Below are 13,056 nucleotides of genomic sequence, written 5' to 3' on the forward strand. Positions count from 1 at the left end.
TAAAGACACATGGAAGATCCCAGAGGTCAAAGAAGGATAATTAGAATGATGAAGGGGAAGTTTCAATTCTGCTCCATAGAAAGAAATCCATAAAACCACACTTTTCCTCTAAAAAATGGAGCAGAAAGGGGGTGACTGCCAGTCAGGCTCTCGACTTATCTGGACCTGCACCTGAACTTTGTCCCCATTCCTGACTAAACCAGACGGTCTTGGACAAGGCACCAGGAGCACAGAACCTATGGCAATGACGTGCTGTAGCAAAGAATATGACGTATGTGTGCCTGACACACAGCAGGAAAGGAAGAATATCATGGTGACCGAGGCTTGGGAGTCAAGCAGACTTTGTTCCAGATCCCAAGTCTGTGACTCACTGTGTGATCTGATCAACTGAATGTAAAGTTGCTTCCTAAAACTTTAAGAGGTAGGACTCTAAAAGGTAGGCAAAAGATGCACCAAATTCACTTGGTGACACAGCTGTAAACTCAAGCCCAAACACAAAAGGGCTTGAGTAAACACTCAGATGCCCCTTTGGGATATGAGGGATTACCAAAAAAAAAAAACAAAAAAAACACCAAGATTCATCTTTAAATTGAGTTTGAGACCAGGGAAGTTAATTAAACATGGAGCAGAAACAGATAGCACTGTCAGAAGCATAATGTGTGCTTAACTCACTGTTTTAGCTCTGCAATTAATGTAACTTCAGATATACATTTATACAATGATCTTATCATGCACATAATATAGTAAAGAAACTTCAATTTCAACTTCATCTGCTCTATATAAAAACATGAAAGAGAATGGAAAAGCAAGTCATTACTTAATGTTACTTGATCAAATATTTTTTGTTGTTGTTTTTTTTTTTTGGGGGGGGGGCGGCTTGTTTTTTTTTTATACAAGCACTGGGTATAGTCAGAAGCACGGGAGGGTGAGAAAATTCACCAGAGCCAGAGCGGGGAGCAGAACAGGCAGACTGACAAAATACACTGCTGAGGGGAGCAGCGGGTGCTGCGGCAGAGGTCTGTCGCGCCATGTGGGACCCTCTCAGGCAGCTGGGGATCGAACCAGCGCTACAGAGGCTGCGGGCAGCTTCACAGCCCAGCACTCAACTGCTGCGCCACTAGGGGAGGCCCTACTTGACCAAGTTTTTAAAAAACTAAATTTTGTTTATTCCAATATATAAAGTCCTTTCAATAAAGGTAAATTAAAATCGGTTTTAAAAATGATTGTACAAGCTTCTCGTCATTTTTCAGAGACAAAAAAACACTTGTTCAGATTTATTGGTAAATATAAAAATTCCAAAAATTGAACAAGTCTCTTAACAAAGATGGAATTCTATTTAAAAAAAACAAGATGTGAACATGTACCCAGGTAGAAATCTAAACACAGTCTAAATATCTGAGTACAGACATTCTGACATGTGACATAAATTAGTAAACAGAAATTATTCCCACATGTTTGATTTCACCTACATGAGAGTAAAATAGCATGGCTTTTGCTAGTATAAAATGGAAAAGGCCACCATCCCTCACCACATGGTTGGTTTAAAGTCACTGCTAAATGATCTAACTAACACAGTACAACAAAATTAATTACTAACTAAAGTAACCACTTTAGTCCATGGTTTAAATACTTAGTTAGTTCAAGCATAATTACACTTCAATAAAGCATATCAACACTGGAAAAGGTACTATCTCAGAGTGATGGATTTTCAGGTTTTTTCTGGTAGCATTGCCATTACTAATATTAGTAAAATTAATAATAGATCTAAGATAAACTTTGCATGAAAATCTATGGTGAAAGACACTGTAGAATGGCTAAGTGACAGGACTTGTGTTTAAGCCCCACTCCCCACTGATTGCCTCTGTGACCCAGGCAAGTTATTCAACCTCTCTGAGCCTTCTTTTCCTCACCTCTAAAAAAGCAGTAGCACCTACTTGACAAGGGGCATTGCCTGGCATATAGCACTCAATGAATCTTAACTGTTATATTGTTATAACAGTTTCACTATTATTATAATTTACAGAGAACATTCACATACAGTAGCTTATGACTATTTTTAAGTAATGCAGAAAGAAATATCTAATTTAAGATGCAATTACATCATATGGCAGGTATATGGGGAAGGGGAGCATTACCACTATTGTTCAACACTTTCTGACAAACTAGAAGGCAAAATAAAATCATACGCAAAATATGACTAGGTGACTATAAAAGTAATTTATACATACAGTCTTTGATAACAGCTAGCATCTGTTGAGTACTCACAAAGTTCCAGAAAATTTGCTAAACATTTCAGATGTGCTGCCATTACTTAATCACATTACTATAAATGTTGCCCTTGAGGAAACTGAGCCCAGCCGTTACAGGATTACTGTTAGGTATACTCCCCAGGTTACTGTTAGGTATACTCAGCAGGGAGACTTCAGGAACCACAACAGCACACTAGCCCACTGCCCAGGACTGATTTCCTTTGAAAACCAACATCTGTAAAATAGTCTGATTATTTTGCTCATTAACAACATAAATTGCCAGCATTTTGCTTCCCCTTCTCAATGAAGCCCCAAGCACCTATTCTTTCAAGAGAGCCTTTCCTCTTAGCAGCAATTCTCTTACAACTGTCTTAATAAGGATCATCTTAATCATCATGGTTCAGTAGGACCTAGTTACAATGTATATGTAAAATAATTTATAATTTTCTTAAAATATAATGCAAATTGATTCCAGTTACCAAAAGTCACAACAAAAAAGTTCCTTTACACTTATATTCATCATATTCTGGTTCACAGAGTTCTGAACAGGTAGTTCAGTAATTCATGAATCTGAACTTGGAGATAAATGTTATGTACACATGGGTTTGGAAATTTTCCTGGTTTGGAAATATTGTACTCATCAGATTGTTTAAAAGAGCACCAAAATGTTTTTTAAAGCATTCATATTAAGATACAGACTCCCCCAAAACAAGTTAACTCATTATATACATTTTAAAAGGCTTTGGGGTTCTCAAGGTGAATATGCTCTGAAGTTCAATGATTTATGATTTTATGCCAGAGTAACAGTTAAATTCATGAAGGGCAGGATTCTCGATTAAGAACTTACAGACCTGCTCCTAAAGAAATTCTCTACATGGTGACCTTGGGGAAATCAGGCAAAATTTCTGGACTTAGTTCCATAATCTAGAAAATAATTATGATTTAATATATAATTTCAGGGTTTTCTCCCCGACTCTATGATTGTAAAACATAATAGTGCAACACATTCAATGCATAATTAGACAAAAATTACTTAAGCCACTTACATCACTAATGAGTTCGGTGCATTTTCTGGCTAATTCCATACTAAGGTCTTCAATAACAGGTTTAAAGAAAACCTGATGGGAGAAAAAAAAAACATTTTTCTAATAATCAACTTAGAAGAATAAACACTGTTCTTCAGCAGGGGCTTTCTCACTCACCTTGTCGTCTTCATTTTCTTTGTCCCCAGCTTTTTCCTCTTCAGTTTCATCTTTTACATCCTCAATTACAGGAACCTTCATTCTTAGTCTCTTTATAGTATTTAATATATGTATATATGATGTATATTATATATATATTTTAAATATACTTGTGTAGCAACTTTTATGTGCTACAGCACCCTTGAGATGGTGGAGTTTCCAGTGTTCTGGCAGAAATGACCTTGCCCAGACCTCCTCCCTATTTAGCCACACTTCACTCTCCTTATCACACTGCATGAAAGTGGATGGAGCAGAATCAGAAGGTTGCCAGAGCTCGTCTTCCAAGTGGAAATAACATTTTAATAGACAAAATTCAATTTTATGAACTCTTAAAGTCAACATCCTTTAAACTGGTTAAGAAATCCAAAAGGGATTATTTATATTTCAGAAATTCAATTCATTCATAAAAGAGTTTAAAAGAGACATAAAGATTCTGGGAAAACCACTCAGCTTTAACACTCAAGATAGTGCAGTGCAAAGCTTGTTATCTCAAAGATTCCTCAACTCCATCTAAATAAAGCTTTCCCTGGAATGTGAGGCATATCTTGGATTTGGCATAGTGAATCTGGATCATCCAAACTCATTTCATTAACTTAAATTAAATTTTTTATGAGACATACATGTACTTCTTGTGTTCTAAAAAAAAACACTCACTTTGTATTAGCAGATTACAGGCTAGTAATTTATTATGAAAAGACCTTTGAACCACTTCAAAGAATCTATTCTGAGTTAATTATGACTGTTAATCTTACATCGGTACTAATATTATTTTAATTGTAAATATCATTAAACATGAAAAGCTGCAGTTAGCATAGTTTGATATATCATTTAAGAATTCTAGAAACACTGCTGTTTCAAAAAATAACCACCATCTCTTTTCAATTCTGTTTATTGTGTCAATTTTTACAAATTCATTAGTATTTGCATGTTCTTCAATGTATAATTTATGCTTGAAAAATGTAGGAAAAATAAACCCAATATTTATAATGTCATATGTCATCAGTTTTATAACTAAAAATATATTTCTTAAAACAAATCCTTCAATGTCAACTTAGGCAATTCTAAGACTATATAAGTCATAATTTATTGATTTGGTTATTTAAATCCCAGGGTAAATTAATTTTTACAAAGCCATAGCATATGAGATCATTTTAAAAAATGGACAATGAAATTAAATACATAAAATACAACTTTATTCAAGATAATACCTCATTCTAAGCAGCCAAGTGTAATGCTATTTTCTCTTGATATAGTAGATAGCTTTAAACTTATTTTAATTAGCTTTACCTAAATTGAAAATTCTGATAAGCAAAACATTTAGACAGTCAACATGTACAGAGTAATTGTTTTCCATGAGGCTGAAGTTCCACAAAATCCTCTGTAAGGGAAAAGAGGGTTTCTTAAACCTAGGGAAACACGTATACTAATCTCTACCCTGCCAATTAGCGATCCACCTAGCACAAATTCACATTTAGCACCTCTAAGAAGATCTACTACCAAGAAAACTATCTAACTCTGCCAAGCTTTTCCACAGAACATGAAATCCTATCTAACTTATCTGTCTTCCTAACTGTTTATCTACCTACACATCTACCTATTTTTTATTTTTAATGATAGCTGGTACCACAGAAAACCAACATTCTTCACTGAGATATTAGGTTGTGGAAAAGTCATGACACATTTTCTTTTCTGACAACACTATTACTTAGGAGAATATGATTCTGTTCTGAAAAAATATATATTCTAGAAGATTTTTTTTAAAGATTTATTTATTTATACAAGAACCGGGGTACAGGCCAGAGGTAAGGGAGTGTGAGAGGATTCACCAGAGACAGAGCGGGGAACAGAACAGGCAGACTGACGAAATACACTGCTGAGGGGAGCAGCGGGTGAGACAGGAGAGGTCTGCTGCGCCATGTGGGACCCTCACAACTGGCCGGGATCGAACCCCACTGCAGAGGCTGTGGACAGCTTCACAGTGTGGCACTCAACTGCCTGCGCCACCAGGGGAGGCCCTATTCTAGATTTGGTGAGATTTTGATGAAATAACTTTTGATACCTGCTAATTTAATGGCCTCTTATACCATATTCACCCCATGCCCCAACGATGCTCAATTTGGAAACCTTAAATTTAAAATAACAACCATGTCAGATCAGTATAGAAAATTCTACAAGGAGATTCTATGTACATAATATTTGTTCCACCAAGGAGCAGAATGTGTGGACTCTGTGTCCCTCAAGACTTATATATATTCTATCTAATATTTTATAGAACATCTACTACATTATCTTTATCTGGAAGTAGAGAAGAGCACTTTCTATAAACATTTCTTGTAAATCTCTAGAAATATAGGGAGAAAAACTTGACAAAGCTGCCCAAAACGCACCTCTCAGCTAGTGTTTAAGATGGTAATACTTGTGTTGTTGTTCATGGTGACATATATTCCCAGGGTGGGATGTTTTCATCAGACTTCAACAGCTGTAACCTTCTCATTTCCCATCATGTCATAAGTTCTTATTGACTCTCCACTGAGCTGGGAAAAAATAATTTGTTGAGATTATGCGCAAAAGCAAAAACCAAACACCATATGCAACATGAACACAAATCTCCATTGGAGATTTTAGAGTCAAAATTTTAAAGTCACAGGGATCTTTAAGAAATCAATCCCCTTCTTTTATAGAGGACAAAATTATGGTCAAGAGAAATTTATTATTTGTTTCACTAGAACCAGAACTTAACTAGAGTGCTATGTTAATTCATTCAAATAAGTGTTATGTCAGGCACTATGTTTGGTGTTAAGAAACACAATGGTGAGTAAAACATACTTAGTTTTACCTTATCTTTTTTAAGATAAGGTAAGAAATTTAAAAAATCATTCATGACTTGCTGGCTGAATTGCTTAATGGATAGTTTGGCAAGATAGAGTCATTATTACTTTTGATTGAATACATCCTATTTCCTTTCACCTATCTATAGGTATAATACAAAATTCATGTAAGGTTTTTTCTAAAACATTTAACCCTGCACTTTATCACAGAAAAGCTCTCTTGTCAATAGCTCCAAAATAGACTTCAGGAATAAGAAGAAAGTACTCTTAATGGATAGCTATCATGTTTCAAAATTTCTTATCCTTTTATCTTTTTTGAAACCAAGTTAAATATTGTATTTTAATACCTATTTTCAACTTGGGGCATCTAAAAGTGAATATTTGTAGAGTTGATAATCTCTGATTCTTATTGAACATTTATTTGGCTACATCTTAATTTTAGTGCTCTGCCCATGCCCTGATACAGAATGAGACCAAGATGCAGAGCACATTCCCTAAGGCTAAACTAGCTACTTCCAATCCCAGTTCTCACACATACTCTGGGGCAAATTATTTAATTCCTCTCTGTCTCTAATTCTCTATGGTGAAACAGAAAAACTAAATTGCCAAAAGTTAATAAAAGGAAAACATTCAAAATAGTAGCACCCCTTGCAAATACAAGATTATCCAACTATTCCTAAAACGGTTCCAGGAAAAGTACTTGATATGAAAAGATCTACGGATTTGAAAGGGTAAGACTCTATACCATCAATAGTTTTTTTAAGGCCAAAATGGACTCATATGGCAAAATAGCTTAAAGATGTGAAACAACTTGGATGTTGATAATAAAGAAGTCTTCTATCTTTTTATCGTTTGACGCCTATATGTAAGCAAATGCATCTGGGTAATTCATGCCTCTGGCCAAACAGTCCCTGGTCAAGAACACAAGGTCATGCAACCCTTGACTGTCTTAGCGGTCTTAAAACCATATCAGATAAGTATCTCAGTCTTGGCAAATGTTTCATATTTGCAATGAAATTCCATAATAATTGAAATAGCAATTCAGTTCTGAGCTAAGAAAAACTTTTAGTGATAAACTGATTGCAAAATTAATTCATTCCATTGTAAAATCAAACATTTCTTTCAATAAAATTTCACCCCTAAATGGTTAGGTAAGAGGGGAATTAGTTCATCTGATTTGTTTTCCTGCCTGGACAGGCTTTTCACAAACTCATTCTTACTGGTCTGTTTTTTGTTTGTTTGTTTTTAATGACTCTCCCCCAGAAGGTTCTTGTTTCTCAGTTTCTTAGTTATTTTACTTTGCCATACATAGTTCCTCATTGTTTGGCATCTGTCCAAAAGTGAACTTTACTAACAGATGAGGGGGAGAAATCATTTATTAAAACAAGAAATGTAAGCTCTCAAGGGCAATTTGTCTTCTTTATAAAATGGAAGAGGTCTGCTTAATATTAGCCCAATCTATTTTTACAATTTACATTCATTAATCCTATCTTCTTCTTTTTAACAGCCATTTCATTACTATTTGTTAATTAGAAATCAAAAGAAGACAAAGCAATGTGAATAACTGTCACCATCACCAATTATGCTATTAAAATAAGATTTAGTAGAGTGTTCTTTATGCTCCCACATTCCTATTTTCACAGTCTAGGTTCTTACAAATGAGAGCTACAGATCTAGACTTGGTATCAGAAGAAAAGAACAAGAAACTGCAAATAATTCCAATATGACAATTTCCAGGTTGGCTTTGGTCGGGATGGCAAAATTGAAAATAAGTACTCTCCTAAAGATATCGACTGGGAGGAAAATATTCTTATCCAGAGTCTACATTAACATAAGCCTCCAGTACACTGAAAATCTTTGGTTTAAGATTACTTGAGATATTAGTTCAATTTTAATAGCAACAGCCCTTTCTGCTGAGACAAGTAGAAGAAAGGTCTGAGTGACTTTTAACAGAATCAAAGGATGAGGCAGGGTCAAACAGATTGGCTCTCCCAAAAAGTGTCCCTTTCCTAGAGTGTCCCTTATGTAGAATTTTGCATGAGCTGTGTTAGGAAAAATTGTGAAAGCCATTGAAGCTGGAAAAAAAAAATTTGCTGCCCTCTTATCTAATGTTACCTTCTGGCTAATTTGGCTTTTCCCTGTCTTTGGACTATTTTACAATTCCATAAATTGTTGAAAACTGATAACAAAGCTAATAATTTATTGTATGATATGCTTTATCTATACAAATGCAAATTAATTGTGTCCTTGGGGAAAAGCAATTGATTATATTGCCTTATTGAAAGACCCTTTTTGCATCTACTTGTAAATTCATCTAATTTACATATAGTTCTTCAAGTTTACCTTTGAACTAATTGTGACACCTTATGAATGAGTCTAAATCTTTTAAATGTGTTCATTTTATGTTTTATGACAGTCAGTTTTTACCATTTTAAAATATATATAGCCTTTAACAAATGTAAATGATTTAATTCTCCTCATGCTTTCCTTTAACATTCAGCAAAAATAGAAGGGGAGATGGCATTATTAGATAAAGACTATTCTCTCGATTGTGAAACACAGTTGTAAAAATTTTCAGTGTTTATTGAAATTAGCTTTTTGTTTTGTTTTGTTTTCAGGTCTGATCTCGCTTGACTATTGGCAAATGCCACATGTATGCTTGTATATATGTACATTCACACAACACACACACACACAACACACACATGCATTCAAGCAGAGTTAATTCATCACAGCTGCCAGTTTCCTCTTGAAAAGCATACAAGGCTTCAATAAATGCAAAGACTTAATTACTTCTCACATCTGGAAAAACTTGAATATGAGAGTGGATTATTGAAGAAGCTCTTTGCTTGGCTGTCAACACCACATCAAGAGCCAGAGAAAGAGAGCAGACTTGATCACTGTTGGCAATTCTTTAACCCTTCAGAGATAGGTGTTCTACCAATTAATTCATAACATGCCCCTCTTACATGATTTGTAAATTTTATGAAAACACAGTGAAATAAATTATTTCCTACTAATTTATGGAGAAAAGCTGTTCTGGTCATGTTTCAGGGTGGGGAGAAAACCATAGATTAAAATGTGGAAGTAATAAAGAAATCCTCATATCCATGGAAATAAGGAAAGGTTTTAGGGGGTTGGAGGATATATTAAAAACAGTCACTAGAACAACTTACATAAACATAATGCAAAACTAGATGATTCCACCCTTTAAGCAGAAAGTGCAATGATGTATCTAAGTGAAGTAGGAAAGTTACATGAGCTCATAGCAAGAAGATTAAGCAGCAATCAAGCAATGGGCAGGTCTCCCCCTAGAGAAGATATTTAAGCCAAACTTAGAAAAAGAGATGGAGTATAGGGAAGGCATCCAAAGAGCATTTGTGAAGACCAAGAGACAAGCGCTGGAGGATCCAATAGTTCAATGTCACGGGAGCATACTATAGGGAAGGATGAGGGCAGAAGAGCAGGGAGAAGCATCCAGCCACTGTGAGCACAGGAAGAAGCTTCATGGAGCAAATGAATGGAAATCACTTACCCTGAAACAAAAGCTTAAGCTGGTTTGAACCATGAACCATTTACAAATAACACAGTTCCCCCCAGTCAATTAACTATGGAAGCATCCTTACATAAACTCTATTCCCTTCACATTACTTGAATTTAATTTTTACCCCTTCATTTTCTCATAACCCAGTTGAAATACTCCTTGTGTATCTGAAGCTGATGACAATTCATAGTGAAGAAATTATTCCCAGGTTTATCAGTTTAAGGAAAAATAATCAAAGCAAAAATATTTGCTTTATGTATACCCAAAAAATAAATAGAATTTATGTTAAATGTTTATAAGATAAATTTCACACTTCTCTATTTCTCTAATTACATCATTAAAACATATCTACTTCTTTCTGCTTCTAACTAAAGAAGTAATATCAGTTTTTCTACTTGAACCTTAAGCACCCAATGATTACACCTATGTTTATTAAGGAATTTTTCTATCCTAAATCACAATTCCATCATAGTTTAAGTCAGGGGAAACAACACAACAGGTACTCACAAGTTCAGAACTTTTGAAGCACTAATTCCTAAGTCTTATTCCAATTGTTTCCATGGAATTTTTTTCATGTGTAGCTCAAAATATAATAGTAAAATAAGATTACAATTAAAGTATTATTAAAAGTTAGTGATGTTTTCAAATAATTGGCTCCATTTTGCACAATAAGATGGTAAATCCTAAAGACTTTATTCATTCACTTAACAAATATTTCTGTGTGTATTCCCTGCACCAGGCATTATTTTAAGATAATCTAGGAATAAAACCAACAAAAATCCCTACCCATCTCTATTTAAATCAAGTAGGTATTCATCAAATATTTGTGGAGTATCTATTTTATGCCATACACTGTACTAAGCTTTGCATCTCTAGCATATTTCAGGTATTATATACACACGTGATAGTCAATAGTCACTAGCGTATTCAGGTAAAAGTACGTATTTTCTTACACTCTGATGAAATTTGTTGGACTTAGAAGAGCTAAATTTTCAAGAACGTAGCATGTTGTAAAGAATTTTTACTAATGACAATTGTGTAGGTAACTATCCTATTTTATACACTAGTTATATCTACAGATAGCTACAGAAATTTTTCTCTATCCATCTTTTTTTTTCATTTGTGTATGCAAAATTATCCTCTATAATCCCATTATCTTTGGCACAGTTTTGATCTGTTCATAAAGTGAATCCCTAAAGCAATGTCTATCTATGATGTTTTAACTATTTCAGAAGACATTCTCTAGAGTAGTTCTGTCCTGAAGATCTACTGTGTGAGCCATATATGTAATTTTAAATATTTTAACTGCAATGTTAAAAGATATAATTGATTTTAATATTTTATTTAGCTCAATAAATCCAGAATATTTTCATTTCAACCTATGTCAGTGTAAAAAGAACTGAGATAGTTTACTTTATTTATATTGCCTTTGAAATCCAATGTGTTTTCACTTTACACTTATAGCACATCTCCATTCAGATGAGCCATTCAGATTTGGTCAGTGGCTACCATAATGGCTGGCACAATTTCCACAAGACTAGAAATCACTGTAGTTGTCTTAAAGGAATGGAAATCATTAGTTATTTTTTGTTTTTATCATATATATCTTAAATGTAAAAAATACATTTAAAGTTTAACATCTTTTTTTGTATTTTTATTCTTTTTTTATTTTTTACATCATTGTTCATTTTTAAACAATATTTTCTTCCTCTGATCCCCTATAGTCTCCATAGAGTTTCCTTCACCAATGCACCCGTGCACCATCACCTCAGTCCCCTGTGCTCCTCCCTCCCTCCCTCTGATTCCTCTCCCTCCTCCTCCCCTGCAGGATGTCTCTGATTTATAATTGTCCATTTTTGCTTTGTTGTGTTTTTACTGTTATTATTTTTTTACACTAATGTCTTATTTGGTTCCCTTATATTCCTGCTATAAGTGAAACCATTTGATATTTTTCCTTTTCTTCCAGGCTTATTTCACTGAGCATAATTTCTTCTAGCTCCATCCATGTTGCAAATCAAAACCACATTGAGATACCACCTTACACTAGTAAGAATGGCATATATCAAAAAAAACCAGCAACAACAAATGTTGGCGAGGATGTGATGAAGAAGAAACTCTCCTACATTGCTGGTAGGAACTCTCCTACACTGAAAACTGGTCCATCCACTATGGAAAGATGTCTGGAGGTTCCTCAGTCTTCTAAAAATGGAGCTACCATATGACCCAGCAATTCCACTACTAGGGATCTACCCAAAGGACACAAAAACATTGAGCCAAAAGAACACCTGTACCCCTATGTTTATTGCAGCACTATTTACAATAGGTAAAGTTTAACTTCTTAAAATGAGAGTTTCAGAATGCTAATAATAAGCAAGCAATAAAGTTGCAATCTATTTCAGTTTCCAGACCTATCTAAACCAGAGTCCTTTATAGGGGAGTGCATTTTATTAAAAATTTAAATTGTTATTATAAATAATAAATTAACTTTTTAAATTATGTTTTAATTAACTTCACCAAAGATATATTTTCAAAATGCAATTTTATTGCATTAATGAGAATGACATATTTAAATTCCCAGCAGATTTTAGGATAAATATTCACTCTTTAATTACTGAGTTAATAAATAGCTATTTATATGAGTGAATAAGATATTCACTATTTCTCTATCTAAACAGCAAAAAGTCCAAATAGTAAAATATTCTTCATTGCTCCTCCCATTTTTAACTCATATAACCCTTTAAAACATGCCAGCAACTGCTCATCAGTTTGGCTAGGTAAATCATTTTTAAGCCTGTTGTAAAGCAATGTCACAGTAAAAAAGAATATAAAAAACCTAAGTGTTTTACTGAAATGAGATTTTTCTATTAAAACTTGAAATTTTCAAATGCTCAACAGAAAAGGTTTTGAACAATGAAATAAAAAACAGTATCTCTTATTTCCTGTTCTACAGATGATCCAGCTTCTTGATGGAGTCAGTAAAAGAGTTAATTTTGATATGCTGGGACCTGTAATAATATTGAAATATAACAAGGTGTTTTGAATAAAAAAATACTGTCCTTCGTACTTCATCAATTTGTGTTAATAAAAAATCTCCATTTCAGGGCCTCCCCGGTGGCGCAGCGGTTGAGCGCTGGGTTGCGAAGCTGCCCGCGGCCTCTGCGGCGCCGGTTCGATCCCCGGCTGCTCCCCGGCCA

At 34.4% G+C, this 13,056-nt stretch overlaps 1 protein-coding gene across 11 annotated transcripts in view; it reads right to left on the reverse strand.

Annotated features, from left to right (window-relative positions):
* Window positions 1-13,056, reverse strand: part of NEBL (nebulette) — a 376,811-nt gene that overhangs the window by 91,734 nt on the left and 272,021 nt on the right. For 5 of the 11 annotated variants that reach the window (XM_054695121.1, XM_054695119.1, XM_054695122.1 and 2 more), the window contains exons 1-2: window positions 3,452-3,694; window positions 3,296-3,367 (exon numbers count right to left, since the gene is read on the reverse strand). The exons of 4 other annotated variants lie outside the window; for them this stretch is intronic. In XM_054695121.1, the coding sequence (XP_054551096.1) occupies window positions 3,296-3,367; window positions 3,452-3,532 (153 nt within the window). In that variant the 5' untranslated portion in view covers window positions 3,533-3,694. Of the gene's footprint in view, window positions 1-3,295; window positions 3,368-3,451; window positions 3,699-13,056 lie in introns of those variants that run through there. 2 more of the 11 variants (XM_037510690.2, XM_054695118.1) reach the window with 2 other exon arrangements.

The sequence above is a fragment of the Talpa occidentalis genome, unplaced genomic scaffold (assembly GCF_014898055.3).
Source record: "Talpa occidentalis isolate TD23 unplaced genomic scaffold, MPIMG_talOcc4v2.1 talOcc4.14, whole genome shotgun sequence".
In the NCBI taxonomy this organism is placed as follows: domain Eukaryota; kingdom Metazoa; phylum Chordata; class Mammalia; order Eulipotyphla; family Talpidae; genus Talpa; species Talpa occidentalis.